Source organism: Orcinus orca, chromosome 1 (genome assembly GCF_937001465.1).
Source record: "Orcinus orca chromosome 1, mOrcOrc1.1, whole genome shotgun sequence".
NCBI classification, from domain to species: Eukaryota; Metazoa; Chordata; class Mammalia; order Artiodactyla; family Delphinidae; genus Orcinus; species Orcinus orca.
The window spans coordinates 198137340-198164284 of NC_064559.1; the positions used below are offsets into that span (position 1 = coordinate 198137340).

The 26945-nt window shown below is 40.9% G+C and overlaps 1 protein-coding gene across 10 annotated transcripts in view; it reads left to right on the top strand.

Moving 5' to 3' along the window:
* The window catches only part of UBR4 (ubiquitin protein ligase E3 component n-recognin 4), a 127950-nt gene that overhangs the window by 14032 nt on the left and 86973 nt on the right, over positions 1-26945 (top strand). For all 10 annotated transcript variants that reach the window (XM_033433099.2, XM_033433101.2, XM_033433102.2 and 7 more), the window contains exons 10-33: positions 548-607; positions 708-898; positions 4215-4314; positions 4450-4587; positions 5051-5168; positions 6044-6231; positions 7150-7309; positions 7428-7513; positions 13536-13705; positions 14970-15252; positions 15885-16020; positions 16975-17054; positions 17555-17683; positions 18415-18597; positions 18735-18857; positions 18949-19178; positions 20505-20626; positions 21621-21718; positions 23168-23325; positions 24095-24304; positions 25154-25255; positions 25576-25676; positions 25925-26123; positions 26497-26685. In XM_033433099.2, the coding sequence (XP_033288990.2) occupies positions 548-607; positions 708-898; positions 4215-4314; positions 4450-4587; positions 5051-5168; positions 6044-6231; positions 7150-7309; positions 7428-7513; positions 13536-13705; positions 14970-15252; positions 15885-16020; positions 16975-17054; positions 17555-17683; positions 18415-18597; positions 18735-18857; positions 18949-19178; positions 20505-20626; positions 21621-21718; positions 23168-23325; positions 24095-24304; positions 25154-25255; positions 25576-25676; positions 25925-26123; positions 26497-26685 (3554 nt within the window). The remainder of the gene's footprint in view (positions 1-547; positions 608-707; positions 899-4214; positions 4315-4449; positions 4588-5050; positions 5169-6043; positions 6232-7149; positions 7310-7427; positions 7514-13535; positions 13706-14969; positions 15253-15884; positions 16021-16974; positions 17055-17554; positions 17684-18414; positions 18598-18734; positions 18858-18948; positions 19179-20504; positions 20627-21620; positions 21719-23167; positions 23326-24094; positions 24305-25153; positions 25256-25575; positions 25677-25924; positions 26124-26496; positions 26686-26945) is intronic.

The following is a 26945-nucleotide window of genomic DNA, read 5'->3' on the forward strand; positions in this document are numbered from 1 at the left end:
TTTCTTTCTTTTTAGAGGGAAGGACGTGGAGTGCTCTCCATACCCCTTCCCCTTGGGTAGTAGGTCTAAGAGGTAGGCCTTTAGTTTGTTTATTTGGCAGATTGGTTGGCTCTGCAGGAAACACTGCAACTTTGTGGTGGCAGTGGACTTTGTGAAAGATGAGTCATTCAATCAGCAAATATATATAAGGGCTTACTGTGCTGTGTCAGTGTACTTGCAGTGGAGGCATATGATAGACACAAGACAGTTTCAGATAGTGATACGTGGATTGGATGAACAAATGTGATAGAAAGTGATCTGATGTGGTGCTGGGTGTGTTGCTTTAGATTGGGTGGAGGGGACGCCTCTGAGAAGGTGACATGTGAGCTGAATGAAAAGATGGAGTCAACATCTTATGAAGGTCAAGGAAGGTGTGATGGAATTCTGTCATTGGAAGTGGCTTGAGGATATTGGTGTCTTCAACCTAAATTGCTTTGGGTAGGATTTAGCATTTGTAATGAACTGTGTCACCTTGCTCAGATTTTTGTGTATGTTTGATATTGGACAGCTTGAAATCTATGACATGATTGGACAAGCGATCAGCAGTTCCCGCCGGGCTGGTGGTGAGGTAAGAAGTCTCTGCTACATTCCTGTCTTATATCTAGTCTGTAAGGTACGTAGCCTGTAAGATCTCTGTTTATATATGTTTTTTGTGCCTTTTTCAATAGCACTATCAGAACTTCCAATTGCTGGGTGCCTGGTGTTTGTTAAACAGCCTTTTCCTCATATTGAACCTCAGTCCTACTGCCTTGGCTGATAAGGGGAAAGAGAAAGATCCGCTGGCTGCTCTCCGGGTCAGAGACATCCTTTCTCGTACAAAGGAGGGAGTGGGCTCTCCAAAGCTGGGGCCTGGAAAAGGGTATGTGTCCCCTTGACTGCCGCTCAGGTTTTGTTTTCCTGCCATTTTATGTTGATGGGGAGCTAGGGTTAACTCCTCTCATCTCCACAGCAATAGAAAAATTTGCCTCCATCCAATTGAATGTAACTACTAAGAGGATGATCATAGTTTACTGTCTCTACATCATAGCTGTATGATTTTGGGTAAATCACTCATTCTCTCCAATCTTGTTTCCTTCTCTATAAGAGGGAGAAAACATCTGTGTAATACATATTTTAGGACTTCTGTGAGGTTCAAATCAGAAAAAAAATGCTTCTATTTTGTAAAATGGGCTTGTTTGACTTGGGGTTGGTTACTCACTTGTGTGTTTAACCTGTAAAGTGAGGATTCTGTCAGGTCCTCCTGGCTTGCTTCCTGAAACATTTACTACTGTTTTGATGAAATCTGGACAGAAGCCCTTGCTTGCCAGGAAAGAAGTTAGAGATGTGACTTCTGTGTTGTTCAAGGTTTTATTTTCTAAGCCTAGGCATTTCTTCTTCTTTTTTTTTTTTTTTTTTGCGGTACGCGGGGCTCTCACTGTTGTGGCCTCTCCCATTGCGGAGCACAGGCTCCGGACGCGCAGGCTCAGCGGCCATGGCTCACGGGCCCAGGCGCTCCGCGGCATGTGGGATTTTCCTGGACCGGGGCACAAACCTGTGTCCCCTGCATCGGCAGGCGGACTCTCAACCACTGGGCCACCAGGGAAGCCCTAAGCCTAGGCATTTCTGGATTTTATTTATTTTTTTCAGTCCCTACCATATACCACTAGGCTCTATCCAGCCATTGAGGATAGAGCACTAATCAAAGCAATCTCCTTGCCTTTATAGAGGTTATTTTCTAACTGGAGCAACAGTGAACAAACATACTAGTAAGTTCATAATAGATTATCATATATGAGTGTTGTGAAGAAAAATAAGCCAGAACAAGGAGTTAGGGAGTGTCAGGGGCTAGTATTTTAGTTAGCACGGTCAGGAAAGGGCTCTGAGAACAAGGTGTAGAAGTGAAGTGACAGATGAGCCATGCAACTATTTGGGGTAGAATTGTTCAGGTTTTGAGGTGGAAGTATGACTGGCATTTTTAAGGCTCAGCAAGGTCAGTAGGTCTAGAATAGAGAAATCGAGGGAGAGTGGCAGAAAATTCTCTCAGAGAGGTAGCCAGGGCCAGGTCACCTAGGGCCAAGTGTAATCTGTAGGTGTTAGAGGGTTTGTGATGGGGGGAGTGACGTGATATGAATTATTAGTGACCGGAGAACCCAGCTGTCCTATGGAGAATACACTGCGGGATCGTAAGACGAGGAGAGAGAACAGTTAGGAGGCTCAAGCCTTACTCCGCACGAGCGATGAGGGGACTCGGAGTGGGTGGTAGTAAAGGCAGGGAGAAAAGGTCATATTGGGATGTTTTGAAGGTACAGCTGACAGGATTTGCTGGTGGCTTGGAGGTTGAGTGTGAAAAATACGACATCAGAATTTTGTGGCATGAGTACCTGGGTTGTGTAATTTACTGAGATAGGGCACACCAGTTTATGAGTAGATTGGATGGCAGGAAGTCGAAGAACTGAACTTAATCTGGGCCATGCTGCTTTTGAGAGGACTGGCAGATCTTTCTGTGAGATGTTGAGTAAGCACTTGTGTATGTGAGTCTGGAGTTCAAGGAGGAAGTCGCATTCTGGACCTCATTCAGCAAATTATTCACTACTTTCTCTATTCCAGGCTCTGTGTTAGTTCTGGAATGCTGTGATGAATAAAAAAAAAATAGACACATTCCGAAGAGACAAGAAGTTATTCATGCAAATACATGTCACATTGTATCTAGAGAGTATTATAATAGGGGCTTTTGACCTGGTTAGAGAAATCAAGGCAGGCTTCCCTGAGGAAGTGTTACTGAGCTGAAATCTGAAATAGACATTAGGATGGTAGGAAGTAGACACTAAGCAAAATAGGGAGGTAATTATGTTCCAGGGAGAACAGTAGTTTGTGATATTTGAGCATCTGCATGCTTGGTATTGTAAAGGGAAATGGGAGAATGCCAAAAGGTATATCCTTAGAAGTAGCAGAAACATTTGAAAAATGGTTGTAGTGTCTTGAGACTTAAAAGAATGCAAATACATTGTGTAGGTTGCAAACCATAAGAAAGGAAAAAAACTGCCCGAAATTCTGCCACCCAAATTGGTAAACGTTCTTCCAGACATTTTTCTGTGCTCACATGTTAAACGTACATGTTTATGAAAATAGGATCACTGTTACAAAATATTGTAGACGTGTTTGCAGTCTATGATACGATTATAGATACGATTATAGATTCTATGTTTATAATGACTGATGGTATTCTACCGTATAAATACACCATAGTTAACTAATTAACTTATTGAACACTTATTTAGTGTGCTCCAAATTTCTTGTTTTGATAAACTGTGCTTTGATAAACCTTCTAAAACATAAATCTTTGTGAACTTGTTCAGTTATCCCCTTGGGGTAAATTTCTAGAAGTGTAATTCTTAGGACAAAGGATATACTTACTTAAAAATTTGAAATGTTTTGCTAAACTGCTCTGATATACATTCCTAGCTGTTGTGCGTGCAAATGCCTCTTCCCCAGGTCCTGTTTGACAGTGGGAGTCATTAATCTTCATGTTTGCTAATCTGAGGAGAAAGATATTACTGTATAGCTCTTATTTGTATTTCGTTGGTTACTAGTGTGATTGTGATCATTTTCACACTGTCTATATCCTTTGCCCCAGTTTTCTCTTTGGTATTTGTCCTTTCTTGATTTACATGAGCTCATTGTATATTAGATATACTAACCCTTTGTCGTGTGGTCGTTTGGAGAGAAAGAGAAAGTTTTACTCAGATTTAATGTAAACCTTTGTTTTTATTCTCTTTGGTTTGTGTCCAGATATTTTGTAAAAGTTGCTGATTTTTAACCTTTTCTTCTCAAAAGAATGACTTTTTAAAGGTTCAACCAACATTTAAATATTAGTGTCTTCACATGACCCAATAGCTTTGAATTGATAGTTTAAATTCCAAAATTTCATGGATTTGGAAGAATTTCTTCTAGTCCTGAAGTTCTTCAACTGAAGCCTGTGGATCCTTAGGCAGTGTGTAGATGGGCTTCAGAGAGGTTGTGAGCTTCTGAAATTATATGCAAATTTTATGTGTTTTTGCAATTTTTTTTTCCCTCTGGAGAAAGGTCCATAGATTCTGAAGTGGGTGTAGGACCTCAAAATGGCAAGATCTGTGGTTTCTGAAATTGTAATTTGTTGTGAGTTGTTAACGTTTGTGTTTCCTTTTTGCTTTGTGTAGGCATCAGGGATTTGGGGTGCTCTCAGTAATATTGGCAAACCATGCCGTCAAGCTGTTGACGTCTCTCTTTCAAGACCTGCAAGTGGAGGCTCTGCACAAGGTGAGGGCTTGTCTTCAGAACCAGCATATTGACTGTTGGCTCCCCTTCTGGCTAAGCTCGCTTGAGCCATCAGATCAGGTGGTCATTTCCTGCCAAGTCCTGACCTTAATTCTCTTTTCATGTCGTTACCTTCAGGGTTGGGAGGCAGATGGTCCCCCTGCTGTCCTGAGCATTATGGCCCAGAGTACCTCCATACAGAGGATTCAACGGCTGATAGACTCTGTCCCACTGACAAACCTACTGTTGACATTACTCTCAACTTCCTACAGAAAGGTGGGTGGGGTCATGCCATTGATAATTTGGAAGATCTTCTCATATAACCTCCTCAAAATGAATGAGACTGACTGTATGCCATGATCTTTATAAAGTCATAATTTGTGGTAATGGTTTTGAAGATGAGAAAAACTCTTAAATGGTTTCAGACATTTGAATTAGTTATTGGTTATCAGCACTGTGGTCCATATGGCTACTTGGTGATTTGTGACAGTGGGCATGCTGAAGCAAAAACATGGAGGACACTATGGAAACGTTCCTTTTTCAGTTCTCCAGATCTCTGGTTTTGGAGTGCTTCTATAGGATAAGGCTATGAGAGTCCTGGAGGTAGCTATTAGGAGAAATACTTCTTGGATTTAGAGAAAAGAAGACACGGAGAAGACTTTTCATGTGGCAAATGGGACGAGGTAGGATGGCTTCATTTTTGTGATCATCAATTACAGAAACCTCGCTATTTTCCTAGGCATGTGTCCTGCAGCGTCAGAGGAAGGGCTCTATGAGCAGCGATGCCAGCGCCTCTACTGACTCAAACACCTACTACGAGGATGATTTCAGCAGCACGGAGGAGGACAGCAGCCAAGGTAGACGCCCCTCTTTGCTGTCTCCCAGGGGATAAGCTATAGGGTGCACCAGCAAGTGTCCCTAGGAGCTTCCTGTAGCTTCCTAGTCACTGTGCTTTCACCTGCCCGGCATGGATCTTGACTGCATGTGCACTTAAAGGCGACATGTTATTCAAGAGTAAGCGGAGCTGTTGAAGATGAGTGATTAAAACTGCCGTCAGCAAAGCCCAGATTGCTTTTCGTTGCTTTCCTTCTGCAATCAGAATACATCTCAGTTGTTCATATTTCTTTTTGTGCTGACTCATTTTGGGAACTCTGCTCTGAGCTTTCCCAGTGAAACTCAAAAGGAAGGCTGTATGTGAGGTGTTGGGTTTGGCTGACGTCATAGATGTGTGGCTTGGGGAAACAGAGAGAAAGAAATGCCAGACTGCTGTGGTGAACAACAGGGCAACACCAACATTCCCTCCTGCCTTGGTTTGGAGAGGGACTGAATAAGATAAATATCTCAGATTCTTTCTAACCAGGTTTGTGGGAGCAGTGTACAGAATTGCCAAAGGTACGATTCTTATCTGGGAGCTTACAGTTGGTAGACAAGTAAAACTCTGCTACTGAGAATGTTTGGCTTGCCGGTGAAATAAAATGAGGTGGTTTCTCTTCCTCCATTGGGTTCCTTTAAAAAAAATACTGGTTTTATTGAGGTATAATTTACATACAATAAAATACTCCCATTTTGCATATACATTTAGATGAGTTTTGGCAAGTTTATGCAGCAGTGTAACTACCACCATGATCTACAAACCTTGTGTTCCTTTTGACTCAGGCACTTTTACAAAGCAGATGTACTAAAAATTTTTTAAAAACGTGTTGTTTTTGTTACATTTCTCTTTCCCTGTTAGATGATGACAGTGAGCCTATTCTGGGGCAGTGGTTTGAAGAGACCATCTCCCCCAGTAAAGAGAAAGTGGCACCTCCGCCTCCTCCCCCACCCCCTCCGCTGGAGAGCTCACCTCGAGTTAAAAGCCCCAGTAAGCAGGCCTCTGGTGAGAAGGGCAACATTTTGGCTAGTCGCAAAGATCCTGAGTTGGTAAGAGTGGATTTCTGAGGTTTAAGGGGGAGGGAGAAATGGGGAGAAGGGGTGTGAAAAGCAGATCATTTGAACAAAAACATTTTGTAGGTTGGACAACTAATGTTTAAAGATATTTTTACTTAGGACATAAATGTATTGATTATATTTGATTAAATAACTCTTATGCTCTTGGTGTTGTTTCTCTTATTGAGGGTTAGTAACATAGCCTTTGGAGTTAGATAGAATCTACCCCTTACTGGCTTTATGACTTTGGGCAAGAAACTGAATTTCTCCAAGCCTCAGTTTTGTCTCCTGTTGTATGGGAGTGATTGTACCTCTTCTAAGAGTGTTGTGAAGAATTAAAGAGCCCTTAGCCTAGGTCTGGTACATCGTGACTGCTAACTATTTGTTCAGCCGGTATTTATTAATGATGTACTGTGTGTCAGCAGCCCCTCTTCTGAAGCTCTGTCAGTAAACAAGGCATATACAGTCTTTGCTTTCATACAACTTAGTCTAGTCAAGGACGTGGATGGAAATTTCATTTTAATAGAGAAATAAAGAACTGGGAATTCCAAGCATGTATAATGACAATATAGGCTTCAGAATTGAATATATCAATAATATCTTAGAGCTGGACAAATACAGGACCTTAGAAGAATGAAATAAAAGAGTTAATCTCTTTGGAAATCCTGTCATGCAATATTACCTGAAGTCTATTGTATTAAATTGGCATACCCTTTTCTGTAACTAGTAGAATCACATGGGAGAGACTTATTATAACTTGGTCCCACTGTAGGTGATTTAAAATCTGATTTTTTAATTCATTGTGTTTATTGCATGAGATCTATGGGCATATTTTATTTTCTGTTTGTATTCAGGATTTGTAGGAGCTCTGGGCTTATGAACCTGCAATGAGCTTTTCTGTGTTCTTTTTAGTTCTTAGGTCTGGCTTCCAACATTTTGAACTTCATCACCTCTTCCATGCTGAACTCTCGGAATAATTTTATCCGAAACTATCTGAGTGTATCTCTTTCAGAACACCATATGGCCACCCTGGCCAGTATCATTAAGGAGGTGGACAAAGATGGACTCAAGGGTCAGTAGACAGGATATGTGCCTGGTGGATTTTTTCCTAGTGGTGTTTGACTGTTGGCAGCATGGTGCAATGCAGCAGTTAGATGCTTGAATAATTGGTTTTTCCATTTGTCTTCAAGGCGCATCAGATGAAGAGTTTGCTGCCGCTCTCTATCACTTCAACCACTCTCTGGTAACTTCTGACCTTCAGTCACCTAACCTGCAGGTTTGTGTGCGCTACAACTGTTTAGGCCAAGAGCTCTCTACATCTGTACTCAGTAGGCTGCACTTGTTTCTATTGCTAAGGAAAAGTTTATCATGGGATCCCCTCCCTGCAAAGAGTGTTGAGAGACTATCTTAGTATATCCCTCTGCCTTAATTAGGATCATTTCGAGAAAAAAAAAATGTGTCCTTTATCCCTGAGTCACTTAGTAAGCTTAAAGAAAAGGAAAAACAACAAAAACAACTCCTGATGACTATGCTAGTACAAAAGTAAATAGACAACAGAGCATTTTATAAAAAAAAAAAAAAAGAATGGCCAACAAACATAGGAAACGTTCAGCATCGTTAGTAATCTAAGAAAGGTAGATTAAAACACGTGTCTTAAAGGATCAACCAAATTACAGGAGATGGATGCTCTCATATACGCTCTTACTTGCAAACCCACCACCAAAATAAAGTCTAGGATCTTGATTGTGGTTGTCTAAACATTGTGGCTTTCTTTCCTCACTGAAGTAGTGGATATCTGGAATCCTAAATCTTAAATTCCTCATTTCATTAGTTTCATATATGTATTTGTTTTTGCATTTAAGGAATACTTTAAAATTGACTGTTTTTAGCAATGACATCATGTTCTGTGTAATTTTTTTCACTTAATATTGTTTAGTACTTTATTGCCAGAATTCATCTTTACTGTTGCATATTTCGTAGTTTTTGTTTTGACTGCTATACGATATTCCATCGTGTTTGTGACTATACCAATTTATTCATCTCCCTTCTGCTCCTGCTGATGGACATTTGAGTTGTGTCAGTCAGGTTTTATTGCTATGATCTTTCTTGTACGTGTCCCCTGTGTGTACCCTGTTACAAGTGAGTCTCTTGGGAATATAAGTTGGAGTAGAATTGACAGGTTGTGGAGTGTGTGACCTTAAGCAGATAATGCCAGACTGCTCTCTGTAGAAGCTGCACCATGTTTTACTCTCACCAGTAGTGCGTCAGGGATACGTGGATTCATATTCTCTCCCAACATTTGGCGACGTCATAGTCTGATAATAACGTGGTCAAAGTTAGTGGTTCTCAATCTTTAGTGTATATAAGGATTCCTGGGGAATTTTTTAAAACTGCAGATTCCTAGATACTGTGACCACTCACCCTCTCGCCCCCCCATCAACCCCAGTAGAATTTAATTTGGTAAATCTCCAATAATTTGCCCTAAGATTGTTTTGAAAATTTTTTTGTTACTCTTAAGATTATTTCAGTGGATTCTCAGAATCAAAACACAATTCAGGGGCTTGCACTTGCTGCCAAAGGGACAAAATCCAGGAACCTGTTTCAAGAGGTTAAAATTGATTCTCACAATCCCGAGCTATTTGAGAAATTCTTAAACATTTCTTTTGTTGTTTAAAAAGATAATTATAGGGCTTCCCTGGTGGCGCAGTGGTTGAGAGTCCGCCTGCCAATGCAGGGGACACGGGTTGGTGCCCCGGTCTGGGAAGATCCCACATGCTGCGGAGCGGCTGGGCCCGTGAGCCATGGCCACTGGGCCTGCGCGTGCGGAGCCTGTGCTCCGCAACGGGAGAGGCCACAACAGTGAGAGGCCTGCGTACTGCTAAAGAAAAAAAAAAAAGATAATTATAAAATCTATTTATACTTACCTACTGTTACATGAAAAAATTTTTTTTGGCAGGAAAGGGAATATATAGAGTAGAAAAGTTGTTGACCTGTCTAAGGTGAAGAGAAGGAAATGCTTCAGTTAGTATATTGCCTGCAGTACCTTCTCAGACTATAGGGTCAGGGCGTCCTGCCAAAATTATCAGCTGCTTGCCCAGATTTGAGCAAGGAGGGAGGTTTCAAAGTTCATAGATTTGGCCTTTTCTTGTCTAAACTTGTCCAAATAATGGGGAAGAAATATTTTTCTCTAGAGAATAGGATTCTTAAGACTCCTGTAATGATATTGCCCTCTTTAGCATTTAAAAATAATTACAGACCTTGTGTGGACATGCAACCTGGCTGCCTATAGCTACTGACTCTGCAGAGGAAATCCTCAGATATCCTTTTTCAGTCCATTTCCAAACATGGAACTTTAAATTGTTCCCCCACATTTCATTGCTATGAAGGATAGTCAGTGTAATCTGTCTGCTGTTGAGTTCCCCTACCTTGGATATTGTTTCTTTGGAGTAATGTGCAAAGCTGCCTTAGCCAAGGTGCCTGACTTAGGTTGCAAGACACAGACAGTGCAACAAAATATATTTGACAGTAAAATGTATTTTGTTACTATTATTACTTAATATTATATTTAACATTGTATATAACATTATAATAATAATACTATTACTGTGGTGATCCAGGTTCATAAATAAGTATTCATTGACACTTAACTATATGCCGGGTACTGTTACAGGGACTGAAGAAATAAAGATGACTTGAGTTAGCATGGGATCATGAGAAAGAGGGGAGATAGGGTGTGGATAAAGGACCTATTGTAGAGATCATGGGAAATTATTTGAATGAGGTGAAGGACAAGGAAAGGAAGGAATTCAAGATATTGCCTAAATTTAAAACCCTTGAAACCCAAATGAGACTAGAAGGATGCTGTTGTCTTTAATAGAAATAGGGAGGTCAAGAAGGAGAGTTGGTTTGGGGGTAGATGGAGTGATACTGAATACTCAGTGGTTCATTCTTCTAGGTTTAAGTCAACTCAGAGATTGTATTTACTCATGGGTCACATTTATTTATTTTTTCAGGTTTCTTTAAAAAAATTTTTTTTAAATTGAAGTATAGTTGATTTACAGTGTTGTGTTAATTACTGCTGTACAGCAGAGTGATTCAGTTATACACATATATACATTCTTTTTTTTATATTCTTTTCCATTATGGTTTATCGTAAGATTGAATATAGTTTTCTGTACTATAGAGTAGGACCTTGTTGTTTACCCATTCTATATATAAAAGCTTACATCTGCTAACCCCAGCCTCCCACTTCATCCCTCCCCCAACCTCCTCCCCCTTGGCAGCCACCACTCTGTTCTCTATGTCCGTGATTCTGTTTCATAGATAGGTTCATTTGTGTCATATTTTAGATTCCACATATAAGTGATATCATATGGTATGTGGTGTTCTCTTTTTGACTTACTTCACATAGTATGATAATCTCTAGTTGCATCCATGTTGCTGCAAATGGCATTATTTCATTCATTTTTATGGCTGAGTAGTATTCCATTGTATATGTGTAGCACAGCTTCTTTATCCATTCATCTGTTGGTGGACATTTAAGTTGTTTCCATCTCTTGGCTACTGTGAACAGTGCTGCTGTGAACGTAGGGGTGCATGTATCTTTTTGAATTATAGTTTTGTCTGGATATATGCCCAGGAGTAGGATCATATGGTAATTCTATTTTTAGTTTTCCGGGGAACCTCCATACTGTTTTCTACAGTGGCTGCACCAACTTAAATTCTCAAGGGTCACTTGTTTAGTTCACATTTTCTCAGAATGATCCTTTGGGTTCTTCAGGTACATGAGGCACAATTTGCCATTTTCTCTCTGTTTATAAAAACAAACAGGTCAGTGTCAGCTCTTCAACATGACTTTTAGTCCCATTTAGTAGGCTAGCCATAGAGTCATCGTGCGGTCAAGAAAACTGTATACCTGAGTGTGAGGCTCTCCTTTAAAGAAGGAGTAAGCTGAAGGCAATTAGCAGAGGCATCATCTGTGTGATTATATTGTTTCCTTTGTCAGTATGTTGAATTTTATAGCCCTTTCAATCAAATGAGAAAAACAGTTTATATATTATCAGTGTTTTTAGTTTAAATAGTCACCATTACTACTATTGAAGAAAATATCATTAAATACGATGACATTTTGAGGTGCCAGTGGGATGAAGATGTCTAGAAAATAGTTGGAAATGTGAGTCTGAAATTTAGGAGTTAAGAAATTAACATTGATAATGCAGCTTTGGGGATTATCCATTAAGAGGCCATTGTTGAAGTGATGAGATACAATGAGATGGATTGGGGATAGCAAGAGCGATGAAGGCTGAGGCTGAAACCTCAGGAATGCCAGCATTGAGGAGGGGAGGAAAGGTAGCCGGAGGGTGGCAAGGAATGGGTCAGGCCAGGGTTTTGCTGTGCTGTGGCTCAGTTTCACTACTTCAGAAGTCAGTTCTTCCTTAGCGCTAATAAGAGTTTGAGTGGTAGGGAAAAATAGGTTCCAGAGGAATGTTAGCTCGTTTCTTAAGGTTCTGAGGCCTAAATAAACTGACCTAAAGACACAAATAACTGACATGAAACAAAAACTCACTTAAAAAAGTGTGTAAATAACTTTATAAGGAATATACATTAATCATAATCCTTCCACGAAATTCATGATTTTAATTTTTCCATGTTTCCTTCTAGTCCCTGTCTGTATAGTGGCATAGTTTTACAGTTATTATCAGAACATTGATATGTCCCTTGGTTTCTGCTTTTTCAAATTTTACTATTATATATGTAATGTAATATATATAGAGTATGTTATTTTGTTTACCTTGGTCTTTACAGTTGCCACCATTATGGCTGCATGTCCCTTGATTTGATTTTTTTATTATTATAGTAATGCTCCAGTTAACACTTCTGATATAGCTCAGGCATGTTTATTTTTTTTTTTTTTGAATTGTTTTCTTGAGTCAGGAATTGAGAAGTTAGTCATTATGGCTGTGTTGAGCATAGTGATGAAGAATGTAGGTTTTAGAGATAAACCTTGCTTGGTCACTTGGTAATCTTGTGGCTTTGGTCATGTTCTTAAGCCACTCTGAGCTCTGTTTTCCATATCAGTGAAGTGGAGCACACCCCTGACGTTGTAGCTCTGAGCATTTAGTGTGACGGTCTCTGTACAACAGTTAGCCTATGGTAACCCCCCATTACCTGGGAACTACTCACGATATCTGTGACTTTTTGAATGCCTTCGAGGAATAGGGTCCTCTAGGATTTTTATTTTTAAATACATTTATTTATTTTTTAATTTTTGTCTGCATTGGGTCTTCTTTGCTGCGTGCGGGCTTTCTCTGATTGCGGTGAGCGGGGGCTACTCTTTGTTGCGGTGCGCGGGCTTCTCATTGCGGTGCCTTCTCTTGTTGCGGAGCACGGGCTCTAGTCACGTGGGCTTCAGTAGTTGGGGCTCGTGGGCTCTAGAGCGCAGGCTCAGTAGTTGTGGCGCATGGGCTTAGTTGCTCCGCGGTATGTGAGAGCTTCCTGGACCAGGGCTCAAACCCGTGTCCCCTGCAGTGGCAGGCAGATTCTTAACCACTGCACCACCAGGGAAGTCCCTCGCTGGGATGTTTTATAAGAATATAATTTAATTCAGCAGACTTCAAAATTTATCCTGTATCCTGAGGTAACCGTGATTTGTGTTTTCTGAAGCCAAGTGAGAAAGCAGGCTTTTGTCTGGTTTTCCATTGGCATCCTGCTCAGCTTGTGTGTGTATTTGAGGAGATAAGTTGCAGCTTAGGTAACTAAGCTGAAAGTAAAGCTCATTTGAAAGACATGCCACAACTGGAGGCAAAGACAACCCTGATTAATTCTAGATGCCTTGATATCTTAGAGGCAAAATTTCTCTGCTAATACTATTAATAGAAGTTGTTGGACTTAAAAGTTGTTGGAAGTCCCCCTTTGGATTGTTGTTTGTGGCATGTAACTGATTATAAAAGAAAAATGTTAGCTATTGCAGTTGTTGAAGTTTTCTTTCAAAGGCACAGTATCCATTGGAAACTTATCATGATTCTGCTGTCTCCATGCACGTCTCGTTTTTGGGAACCCCATTTCTGACACTAATTAACTATAGTTGTTAATGGGGTTAGATTAGTAATTTTTCCTTTATATTTTCCTCATGTGTGAATGACCTTTTGCAAACTGCTTCTGAATTTGAATTTCTGTGTCTTCCTTTCTTTAAAGTATTCCTTTCAGTGTTAAAAAGTAACATTAGCGAGCATTAGTAACCTGTTGACTTCATCCCCTGCCTTTTTCCCTAATGGTCTCTTGTATGTCTTTCATGTTAGAATACACTGTTGCAGCAGCTGGGAGTGGCTCCTTTTTCTGAGGGCCCTTGGCCCTTGTACATTCATCCTCAAAGCCTGTCTGTGCTTTCACGCCTCCTGCTCATCTGGCAACATAAAGCCGGTGCTCAAGGTGACCCTGACGTCCCTGAATGCCTTAAAGTTTGGGACAGGTAAGGTAGCTTAAATAGAAGCCCCACGGAGAAGGCTGCTTTTTAAAATTTGTTTGACTTATTTGTAGTTCATCTGTGGCTCTGGGATGGTACTCTGATGATAAATTTAAAGTGGCAAGGGTGGAGGAGTGTGTTTCCGATGGGATTTGAGAGGAGTTGTGCTGTTTAAGAAACAGAAGTATATAAACTACAGTCTGGAAATAGAATCTTCCTTTAGCACATGGGGGATTCGGTTGCAATTATGAGATAGAACCTGAATCCTGAACGTAACCAATTTTATCCTGACCTGGTTTTTTTTGAAAGAGAGGGAACAGGGAAGCCAACTCTGTCTTTGGTTATTTTGCTTTCAACGTGAAACCACTTAGAGTGACTTGCAGTCTTTTTTGGACAACTTTTAAAGAATTTTTTTACTTGGGGGAAAAGCTCACATTAATCATCTAAATCCTCTTTAGATGGACCTATATTTGCCATTTTTGTTTACATGGTTGGGAGTCTTCAAAGCAGTTTGTTTTCCTAAAGGGCTTTGTTTTCCTCTTCACCATTCTACGATCAAATAGCTCTAATGCTGGATTTGAGAAATTGTAACCCCCCTTGAATGCCAGATATGCACTATATTTTTCCTGGTGGAATCTTGCAAAAAGGCCGGAAGGTGGGGGCCGGGGGGAGATGGGGAGCGAAACCCTTATTAAAATACAAATCTCTTTCCTAATAGCCAAAGGCAGTGGAAATAGTTGGCTACATTCATTCCTTTTTTGCATAAAAGCTTTTCTCACAAATTCTCTGAATAGTACAGTTTTTTCATTGCTTTTTAAGTGCATTGAGTTAATTTTGACTGTTATCATGCAGTGATTTTTAACCTGTAGTATAAATTCTCAAAACGAGAATTAAACTATAGAATCAAATCATAGGGAAAAAGTAACTGAATTGCTTCTATCTGCCCGGATTTCTTAATTAAAAAAAAAAAGTTGCTTTTTGGAGAACTTGTAATTCTTTTCAGAATTGTCAGGAAGGGCAGCGTGGGCGTTACCACCACTGTGGCTGCGGTTAATGTTGCCGAAGGGTCTTGAAAATGTGTTTGTGGCCAAATCTGGCTTTTTTGTAGCCAAGATTTAGTTTTTATCTTCTCATTACATGTAGCTTCTTGTCTTCCTTAATTCGTTATCTTAATTTAAGAAGTTGGACTCTTCCGGCATTGGACATTGTCACTCTTGGGGGATGTTCTGACTTTTCCTCACCAGACATGTTCTCCTTTCCTCTGTGGTAGGTTTTTGTCAACAATGAAGCAGAATGCCCTGCAAGGGGTGGTGCCCGGTGAGACGGAAGATTTGAATGTAGAACACCTGCAGCTGCTCCTCCTCATTTTCCACAACTTCTCTGAGAAAGGCCGGCGGGACATATTGACCCTTTTTGTGCAGATCATCCAGGAGTTGAGTGCCAACATGGATGCCCAGACGCGCTCTGTGCCTCTCATCCTGGCTCGCCTGCTTTTGATCTTTGATTATCTGCTTCATCAGTACTCTAAAGCCCCTGTGTATCTGTTTGAGCAGGTACAGATGAACACGTTCTTCTTTGCTTTACAGCTGTTAGTGAGAGCGTAGTTATTCTCAGGTTACCATGCTCCAAACCAAAATGACCTGCTCACTTTAGGGTTTAGGTGTTCATTGCGGTGTGTTTGATTAGCCTTAGGTGACCCCTGGGACTTGTGTCTTTGCACCCACAGTATATGTTTAGCCAGAAACGATAAATGTAGATTATTTGATTTGATGCATTTGTTAAAATTGGCTCATAGGCTCTGTTCACAGGTGTCCTTTGAACTACTCCACTTTACCTGTGTCGAGCACAGTGCCATGTGTGTCGGGCCTCAGTATTTACTAGCGGTTGAATGATGGTCGAGCAGTAAATTGTATGGGTTAGTAAACTCCTTTGTTGCAGGGATCCAAAATGAGGATGGAAGGGCCACTTAAGAATTCAGCGTTTCTTCAGATGTTTCACTGAGCACTATTCCCTTTATACTCCAGCAAAAAGATGTTTCCCAAAAGAAGTCACAGTAAAATCTAAAATTTTGTTTTGGTTTATAAGTTTCCCAAACTTTGCTGTACCGATCTAATGTCAAGCCTGGAGTGAGAAGCAGAATGATGACTGTGTATCTTTCTTAATTTGAGTATTTGTGTTTTAAAAGGTGCAACATAACCTGCTTAGTCCGCCTTTTGGGTGGGTGAATGGATCCCAGGACAGCAACAGCCGCCGGGCGACCACTCCTCTCTATCATGGGTTCAAAGAAGTAGAAGAAAACTGGTCTAAGCATTTTTCATCAGGTCAGAAAGAAGATTGTCAATAAAAAACTGACTTGCTGATTTTCATTGGAGGGGTTGAATTTGGAGCTTGGGGCATCCTTGAGGATCTTTGGTCATCGGTTTAGTCTCCTTCCTGTGGGTGGCAGATACCTAGAGATTCAAAACTCTTGCGGAAACAGACTCTCGCATATCCTGCATCTATTTAAAAGCAAAAAACATTGAGACATGAGAATTAGGAATCCTCTGGCCATAGAGTGCAGTATATGTATTCCTGCCACACTGGATGATTGAATTAATTTTCCCTTAGGGACATGGTTCTAACCCACAGGCTAATTTCTTTGGGTCAGGGTCTTCAGACAGTGGGAGCTGTGACATTCTCTCCAGTGTTTCTCACGTAGCAGTGGTCCATACTTTTCAGAAGGTGCCTCTTGTGTTCATTTTAGCATGTGTTCGCTTTCATCTGAGGATTGTTAGATGTAAAGTGTATTTGGTGGAAATGTTCATCAAGCTCTAGTATGAATTTATTATTATTGGGATCTCTTAGTAGTTAGTCCCTTTGATATTGGGGAAACAGCATTTAAGTTTAAGGCAGTCAGTCTAATGATACAAGTTTGATACAATCATCAAGTTTGTTGATTAACTTGATGATTATAGAGCAGAAGTTCACTCCCAGAGCAGAAGTTTTCAACTGGGGATGATTGTGCTCCCCATCCCCAAAGGGGCCCTGGGGCCATGTCTGGAGACATATTGGGTTGTCACAACTGGGAGGGTGCTACTGGCAATCAATGGATAGAAGGCAGGATGGTGCTAAACATAGGACAGTTTCCCACAGCAGAGAATGATCTGGCCCAGAATGTCAATGTGTAGTGCCAAGGTTGGGAAACCCTGGTCCAAAGTGTTTTCTTAGTTTTTATGTTTCATATTTGTTAGACTTGAGAATGAAACCATTCTTTCAGTAAGCACATTGTTTTTCAGATGCTGTCCCGCAACCCAGATTCTACTGTGTCCTGTCCCCAGAAGCCTCAGAGGATGATTTGAACCGACTTGATTCTGTGGTACCAGGAATTTAAAAATCCCATTTTACATGTTGGTTAGGTGGTCTCCACCAAAATGAGTCTGTCAGGGGAAAGGGAATGACTTAACTTTTTGTAATGAGGGAATTTGGTCTGTATTAGGATTTGAGTTTATTCTAAAAGGAAAGTGTTGTTTTGAGATTTATTCACTGGGCTCCAGTTTGGCGGTAGGGGATGTCCTTCCTGGCGGTTGACACCTCTGATACATTATTCCTGAAGACTATCTCTGTTAGCATTTTCACATGCAGCTATTTTAATGGACGAAATAGTTGCCTCATTCTAAAGCCTGCACTTGTGTGCTCACAATAATCCATAAACTGAGTTGGTTCCTAAGTGGGAATCATGCTGCAACGAGAAATTAATAACTATATTTGGAGTGAGCTATTTTGTCAATCCTGAGTTTAAGTGGTAGTGTATGGGTAGTAGGAAAAAGATATTTCAAAAAATAAGAAAAAACGATTGTCTTTTTTTCTTGATATTAGGCATGTGATGTTCTTTACTCCAAGCTTGTCAAGTATGATGAGCTCTACATTGCATTGACATCCCTGCTGGCGGCTGGATCCCAGCTTGATACAGTCAGGAGAAAGGAAAACAAGAATGTAACAGCCCTGGTAAGACCGTGGAAACCTGGGCTAATTAAGAAGAGTTTAGGATATGTTTGATGATTGGGTAGCAGTCTACCAGAAATTTCCTTCTGGCATCTAGCAGTTTATTGGATATCTGTTTGCAAAACTGACTAGATACTTCATTATTTCTGTCTAGTTTGGGTGGTTATTTCACCTTAGAGATAATTTTTTATCATTTTTGCATCTTTTTGCTAACACTTAGAAGAATGTGACTTTGAGAGTAAGCGTCTCCTAAGTTCTGTATCTCCTGTGAATGCTGGTTGTTGTATGATATTGAAAGCCTCACACTTGAGCTTTTCCTGTGGTCCTGTGAATGTGTCTCGTGCCTGTAGAGCTCATAACAGCAATTAAGGCCACAGAAAGGGCCAGCTGATTGCGGGCGTGCTGAGGAGAATGTCTTGCTCTCTTTCAGTTACTTGGTGAATTACTGGGGAACCAAAGTTGTCTCAGAACTGCTTTCTTGGCCTGTGAAATGTGCAGAATATGGAACAAGTTTTATATAGATATAAAATGTGCGTTTTACCATTATTCTGCTTTGGGTGTATTCTCTAGAAAGACCTGGTGAGCAGACTTGAGAGCCAAATCTCAGTTGAAGGTTGGGACTCCACCCAGTTCTGCTTTGAAAATTGAATTTGGAACAATTCTTACAGTTAGGGAGCTGTTGAGGCAATACCAAAAGCTTCTACCTCTGTGATTGCTCTTTTTGCTTCTTTCAGGAGGCCTGTGCCCTTCAATATTACTTCCTGATACTCTGGAGGATTCTAGGGATTTTGCCACCATCAAAGACTTACATGAACCAGCTGGCCGTGAACTCACCAGAGATGAGTGAATGTGACATCCTACACACTCTGCGGTGGTCTTCCCGCCTCCGGATCAGCTCCTATGTCAACTGGATAAAGGTACCACAAGGCTTGCTGCTATGGAGTATTCAAAGCCAACATACTCTAATTCTAGGAACTTTTAAATTTAAGGCTAATGAAAGCCTTAGACACTGTCTGTATTGATCTCCTGAACACTTTTTTCTTGCTGTAAATAGGACCACCTTATCAAACAGGGAATGAAGGCTGAACATGCTGGTTCTCTCCTAGAACTGGCATCAAGCAAGTGCAGCTCAGTGAAATACGACGTTGAAATTGTAGAGGAATACTTTGCTCGACAGGTATGGAAGTTGGGGGTCCATAATGATAGAACTTGACTTATGCCACAGTTTTTTTTGCTACAACTAATTAATATCTTGTGTATCTTTAAAGATCTCGTCCTTCTGTAGCATCGACTGTACCACCATCTTGCAGCTCCATGAAGTTCCCAGTCTGCAGTCCATCTACACCCTCGATGCTGCTATCTCGAAGGTCCAGGTCTCTCTGGATGAACATTTTTCTAAGATGGCTGCCGAGACCGATCCTCATAAGTCATCTGAGATCACCAAGAACCTGCTTCCAGCCACACTGCAGCTCATTGACACCTACGCATCATTCACTAGGTGTGATGGGCTGCCTGCCCAGAGATGTCGGAGATGGGGGAATGCAGATGCTTGGGTGGTTTACTTTCATCTTTAAATATTTTCTAGCACTTTTTTGTAGGGTGCAAAGAAAGATAATGTAATTTTTCCAAACACTATCATTTCTGTTATTTACTAAGATGAAGCTCTTTAAATTTCATGGTATGTAGGTAGAGAAAAAATTTTCTTAATGAGTTAGAGAGTATTTTTAAAAAATATTCATTTATTTATTTGGTTGCTCCGGGTCTTAGTTGCGGCAGGCAGGCTCCTTAGTTGTGGCGTGCGAACTGTTAGTTGCAGCATGCATGTGGGGTCTAGTTCCCTGACCAGGATCGAACCCGGGCCCCCTGCATTGGGAGCACAGAGTCTTAACTACTGCACTACCAGGGAAATCCCCTAGAGAGTATTTTGAAACCCAGCCCTTTCTGTAATAAAGATTGCAAATTACACACCCTGTAGACTTGCTTTGTTTATTCTGCGTGATGCTTAAATATTTTAGAATTCATTTATAAAAATTGGGAATTTATTCACAAGTCAAGATTTCTGGCTTTTCTTCCTTTGGAAGAACTGCCAAAACTGGGCATGTCTTCCCACATGACAGTGACAAACTGCAGCTAAGGACTGGCTGCTTCTCGTTAGCCATTCTCACTGGGCCCCTTTAAGCTCATTTACTTTATCTGGTCCCTGTAGGATTTCACTGTTCAGTTCCTGTTTTATGGGGCGTTGATGGTGAAAGGGACTTAGATCGTTGTAAAACTTAACTAATGTCTTAGTGTGAATGCTTTGCAGTAGACAGAGGACTATTGCTTGAGGCAAAATTTTTGAACGAATATGAGCAATAAACTTGAATGACAAGTGAGAGTGTTTGCTACATGTCAAGTACTTTTCTAGGTGTTGGGGGTACAGTGGTAGCAAAGCTGACCGAGTCACTGCCCTCTGAGAGTGTCTAGGCTCTAATCTGGCCCATCAGGCTAAGACTTTCTAAACTGAGCTGTTAATACATGTTCCTGGCAAATAAGTTTAGGAAGTGCTTTTTTTAAAAAAGAAAAAATAATACTTCTCAGAGCCTTTAATATATACATTGCCAGTCTTCTGAGGCCAGGAAGAGTGTGGTAGATACGTCCTGGAAATTGAGTTTTGTAAGCATTTCAGAGGATGGCATATTCTTTGGGAAACAATTACCCATTGTAATTCTTAGGAGACCCAACTGAGATAAAGGTTTTTCGATTTGTCTCGGGTTAGTTTTTCCTAACCAGAATGGCACTAGATTCCTTCAGCTTTGACATAACCCCCTATTTTTTTCTCCAGAGCCTATTTGCTGCAAAACTTTAATGAGGAGGGATCCACTGAAAAACCTTCCCAGGAGAAATTGCACGGCTTTGCTGCTGTTTTGGCTATTGGCTCTAGTAGGTGCAAGGCGAACACTCTGGGTAAGTGAATGTGCTTTTGAATAAGACTGTTAACACTAGTATGACTAATAGTGCTATTTTTCTCCCTTTCTACCTGTCTACTGCATTTATCATTTATTGGAATCTTTCTGAGTGTCAAGCATTGACATAGGTTTATCTGTTTTGATCTTCACAGTAACCTTATTAGGTAAGTTTTGTTATTATCCCCCATTACTCATTAGGAAATTGAGGCTTAGAGAAGTTATTTGCCCAAATCCTACATCTTGCAAGTGGCAGAGCTGGGATCCAAACCAAGATAACTTGATTCCAAGGCATTAGGCTATTTCGCTGTTGGCAAAGACCTTTGTTCTTTTCATTTATAGAGATTAGGAAAACTAGCAAGTTACCGCTTAGTGCTTGGGAGAACTTCTTCCTTGTGTTCGGAATGATCTAATCGAAATTTAGGTTGGGGAATCAAAAGGACTTGAGCAGGATTGGAGTTAAGTGCAATAGTTACCCTTTAAAATTTACAGGCATTTGTGTATTCCTGAATTTCAAGCTTCAGGGACCCTTTTAATGTTCAGATATTCTCACTTTTAGAAATTTAATTCCATTACTTCTTTGAATACTGTTCTTAATGTGCATTAATGATCCCTGCCCTCATGATTTGTGTTAAGTAGAAAAGAGATCAAAGTGATACCTATTCATAGAAGGTCTAGATGTTTAATAGTGACTTGTAGTGACTTGCTCTCACTTTGCATCTTTTATTCAGTTGTCTTCTTTACTTGCAAGGTTAAAAAGTGAATACAATGGGAAATGAAAACCTTACAATTGAGATTGTTAGCTGTTAAGCAATTAGCAAGTTCTTGGACATAGTGCTGCTACTGAAATAAATATCCATCTAAGCTATCTTAGTAATTATTTTGACAGCCCGGGCTGTGATGTGTTTCTCTCTGCATTTGGGCTTGGCTTTTAAAATGCTGAGTGTCATTCTTTCTCTCTTACGATGACTCCTTGTCCTTTCTGTCTCCTCCAGGTCCAACACTGGTTCAGAATTTACCATCTTCGGTGCAGGCTGTGTGTGAATCCTGGAACAACATCAACACCAATGAGTTTCCAAACATTGGATCCTGGGTGAGCGTCTGTCTGTTCCCAGGAGTAGAAATTAGGAGCACTGTTCTGTTTCTGTGTTCTCTTCTTACTCTTTAGGCTTAAACTAGCTACCAAGAGATCTTAATATGCTGCAGTAGTACTTGCTATGGCTGAATCAATAATCAAGGCCTTGAATTACTCAAATGGTACTCATATGATCATTTTGCTAAGAATAAGAAGTCTGTTACTGGGTTATAGAATAACTGCTTTATTACAGTGGACCCTTGAACAATACAGGGTTGAACAGCATGGGTCCACTTACACAGGATTTTTTTCACTAAATATGGACTGCAGTACTAAATGATCTGTGGTTGGTTGAATCTGTGGCTGTGGAACTGCACATATGGGGGGCTGACTATAAAGTTGTAAATGGATTTTTGACTGCACAGTCAGCACCCCTAACCCCTGTGGTACTTAAGGGTCAACTACTAGGAGCCTCAGTTTCTTCATCTGCTAAATACTGGGATGTAAGGATTAAGGATATTAAATGTAAAGTGCTTAGCCCATTATCTGTGACATGAATTCTCAGTAAATGTTAACCATTTCCTTTCCTTTTAGGTTATATGTCAAGAGCCTGCTCCTTTTGTCATACATAATTTTATGGGGTAGCTTTTAAGTTCTCTAGGCTTTTGGAAGGCTGTTGAGTCCTCTGTTAGTTTCCTTGATCTTTCTGTGTGCTCTACTCAGATTACCTCTATTAACAGATTATTGCGTTATTACAGTTCTTTGGAAAAGCCAAGTGTTATAATCTAGTTATCCCTGCTTTGTAATCGTGACCTCTGTTTACATCACCCAGAGCTATAGTGCAAGGATAATTAAGATATTTGTAATGTGGACCCAGATGCATTGTAAAATCCAGATCTTTCTCAGTTACTAGAGGCAAACAAACATAGTTTTAATGTTAAATATAATACATTCTAATTATTTGAAAAGTGGTATTGGGTATCTTAACTATGTACTAACTAAATTTTAGCTTAACTTTTTTTTTTTTTTTTTTTGCCGTTCGCGGGCCTCCCACTGTTGTGGCCTCTCCCGGAGCACAGGCTCCGGACGTGCAGGCTCAGCGGCCATGGCTCACGGGCCCAGCTGCTCCGCGGCATGTGGGATCTTCCCGGACCGGGGCACGAACCCGTGTCCCCTGCATCTGCAGGCGGACTCTCAACCACTGCGCCACCACGGAAGCCCTTAGCTTAACTTTAACTTTTAAATTTTAACTCGACTTTGTGCTAATTAAAATTTGTTAACTGTTTCCTTTACTCCACCCCACTTTCCTTCCCAGGATGAATAAGAGTGTGTACTGAATAGAGTCATTGTCTGTAAATCTCAATGGGGTCTTCGGTTATGTCATCATGATTTCTTTTTTCTCACGTAAGAATTTGGTCCTGGGAGATAGATGGTCTATCTGTTGATGTCTGCTTTGCCTCCTTTCAGCGCAATGCCTTTGCCAATGACACCATCCCTTCTGAGAGTTACATCAGTGCTGTGCAGGCCGCTCACCTGGGGACTCTTTGTGGCCAGAGTCTGCCCCTGGCTGCTTCGCTGAAGCACACCCTCCTCTCACTGGTCAGGTTGACTGGAGATCTTATAGTGTGAGTACCTTTTACGTAGCCCTAAGTGCTCTCTACTCCTGTATTCTGTCACAGCTAAGGGAAGACAATGAGAATTTTAATAACTGCATAATAATACTTTTTTTGCCTGCTATAGCAGAGAGAGTCTGTTGCCTTAGAGTATGAACGTTTACCTAGAATGATTTTTGGCTTAGATGTGAAGGGCAGCCGAGTACCTCCCCCCTCCTTCTGTGTAGTATGTTTCAGAAAAGGCATGCTGGTTTTAAACCATATTGTGATTTGGAGGTACTCTGGGTTTAAGTTTCAAGGTGACAATGATGTATTTGAAGTCGTGCTTCTCCAGATTCGTTGCGGAAGTTAGATGCTGCCATCGTGGAGACTAAGGGCAGGCCAGTGGAGGGACTATTTTGTTTTCCTGTACATAGGTCACGGGTAAAGTCCTATATCTCATTGCCTTAAAAGTGATCCAGAGTCCTGGGAATTCTTCTAGAAAGGTTGTCTGGGAGGGTTACTAGTTTAGGTTTCAGTTAATTTTCTTTTCTAAATATTATAAAATACATCTTATAGTATTAATTTAACATCTTAATAAGTGAACTTTTCATATGGAAATGATTTTAACTTCTGATATGATAATGAGAAAGGAGACCATGAAGTTGCATGACTATACCTATATAAAAAACAACTATCAAAGGAAAAAAGCCCTTCTCAGTAAATGAGTAGATTGCCCTCTCCCCTCGCAGCTTTTGAGAGGAGTATATTCACTAATTTGGTTCTGTTTTCTTTGCTGAAGTTGGTCCGATGAGATGAACCCGCCACAGGTAATTCGGACCCTGCTTCCCCTTCTTCTGGAGTCGAGCACTGAGAGTGTCGCTGAGATCAGTAGCAACTCTCTGGAGCGCATCTTGGGCCCTGCAGAGTCTGATGAGTTCTTGGCTCGCGTTTATGAGAAACTAATCACTGGCTGTTACAACATTCTGGCTAATCATGCAGATCCCAATAGGTGAGCCTGACTGGGGAGAAGCCTCCGGTTCCTGTGACCTCCTGCTACCATCAATGAAACACTAGCTTTTTTATGTTGTTAATTAATAGATTATGATTGTGCTTTTTAACAGAAAGTTCTATACTTGTGTGTGTTTTGTGTTCTTGTGGACACGCATGAAAGGTTACTTGGAATCTTCTTTTGTAATTAATTCTTAGGAATAAACATGCTGTACTAGATGTGATGAAGTGTACAAAGGAGCATGATAAAATTTCTCATATTTTTGTAACCATGCTTCTGAGATAGGTGTTCTGTGGACTTAGGCGGTCTCATAGCATTGTTTGACCTTGATAGTGTAGGCCATGTTGATGTAGGAGAGTCTTACAGAACAGGTGAATAAGTTACAGTTTTATCCCACTGAGAACTGTACAGATAAAGGGTTCCACGTATTGGGATTTCCTGCCTTTTTGTTGTTGGGGAATCCAGGTTTTCATCAGGGGCTGCCTTTTCTTTTTCTCTCCCTCCTCACTTCTCTTTCGTCCCCCCTCCCCCCTTCAGTGTTTCCCTCCCTTCCTTCCTCTTTCTAAAAGTTTGAAATAACAGCAGTGATTCTTGGAACTCTTAGCCATCGACTACATCAGTTATCTCAGATTTTAGGAATTTTAAAATTTTATTTCAGTTTAATTCCTCAAAAATTTATTGAGCACCTACTGTATGCCAGGGTTTATGCTAAACTTTGACAAAACAGAATTGAATATTGCCCTCAAAAGGTGTAGCCGTAAACAGACTTTGGATTTTTAAAGGTCAGGATTAGCAGGACATTGAAACAGCCCTTGTTTCTGGTAGTTAATTTTTCTTTTGGATTTTCAGTGGACTGGATGAATCCATCTTAGAAGAATGTCTCCAGTATTTGGAAAAGCAACTGGAAAGCAGTCAGGCTCGTAAAGCTATGGAGGAATTTTTCTCTGACAGGTGAGCTATATTTTGTTCTCCTCAGTGAACATTTTTGAATATCTCCTGGAAGTAGGGACCTGTCTTTGTTGACTTGGGTGTTCTTTCTCAGGGAATACAAAAGTCTGCTTAGGTGTTTGTACCTCTGGGAGGACTTCAGTTAACTGCTGACTCCTTGAGGTTATTGGTGGAGGGGGTTGATTTCATGAACACCTGGCATTGTTGACTCACAAATGACCAGTTCCCCTAGAGGGGATGAGATTGTGAAGAAATAGAAACGGATGCCTAATTTTATGTGAAGCTTAATGTGATTCTTCCATTTTTACCCTCTTGCCTTTCAGTGGAGAACTTGTGCAGGTCATGATGGCAACAGCCAATGAGAACCTCTCTGCTAAATTCTGTAACCGAGTTTTGAAATTCTTCACCAAACTCTTCCAGCTGAGTGAGTGACAGCTTTTAGTAATCTTCTTAAGGGAACTTTGATGTCCAGCTAATGACTGTGCCTATCTTCTGCCCAAGTATAACTATGGCATGAAAATGCTAACATGTGGAGAGAATCCCTCAGAGATAGTTTGGAAGGAAGTCGAAAACTTCCTTGGAGCCTTTCCTCCTTTCCAGGCTCACAGTCTGTGCCTTCCTTCCTTTCCCCCGCCCTCCTTCACTGACCTTCGCCTCTCGGTCTGTCTCCAGCTGAGAAGAGCCCTAACCCGAGCCTTCTGCATCTCTGTGGTTCCCTGGCACAGCTGGCTTGCGTGGAGCCTGTGCGTCTCCAGGCCTGGCTCACCCGCATGACTGCATCGCCCCCCAAAGATTCCGATCAGCTGGATGTGATCCAGGAGAACAGGCAGCTGCTACAGTTGTTGACCACGTACATTGTTCGGGAAAACAGGTAGGGCACCTGCATTTATTTCACATGTTCTAACGGCCCCAGAAATAAGGTGAGATCATGCCGCTGTCTTTCTTTTAGGAATCAGTTGTGAGCATGTTCAGTGACCCCATAGCTCCTCCTCAGTAGACTCGAGGAATCTAGTGGCTCTTCTTGATTTTTCCCATGGAAGAACTTTTGCAGTGACTTGGCGTGTCAGCTGTAACGGGGATGAGTGTTTTGTGCTCTAGTAGCCCAAGTCCACAACTGGGCTTAGTGTGTATAGTCATGCATTTAATGTTTAAATTTAAACTCCTTAATTAACTCTTATAAATTTAGAAGTGTACAGTCAGATTCCTGTTGATTACTTACCAACTTCCTATTTCTTCTCTATCAGCCAAGTCGGGGAAGGTGTGTGTGCTGTGCTGTTGGGCACCCTGATCCCCATGGCAACAGAGATGCTGGCCAATGGTGATGGGACTGGTTTCCCTGAACTCATGGTTGTGATGGCTACCCTGGCCAGTGCAGGTCAAGGTGCTGGCCATCTTCAGCTTCATAATGCTGCTGTGGACTGGCTGAGTAGATGGTAAGAGGGTGAAATTGGAGGAATGCATCTGTATGTTACAACATTGCTCTTAGAGAAAAGGGGGATAATTAATTACAGGCTATTTTCTGTAGCTCAGAGTGAGTATAAAAGAAATTTGAATCTCTACTTTTTTATTGGGGATTGAGGGAGTAGCCAGTGACTGTTCAGTTTAGATTTAATCGTCATTATTTTATTAGTAGGATTTTCTGTTCATTATTCCTGGGGGAAGTCTTGGGGAAAGTGTACCACCTGCCACTGAT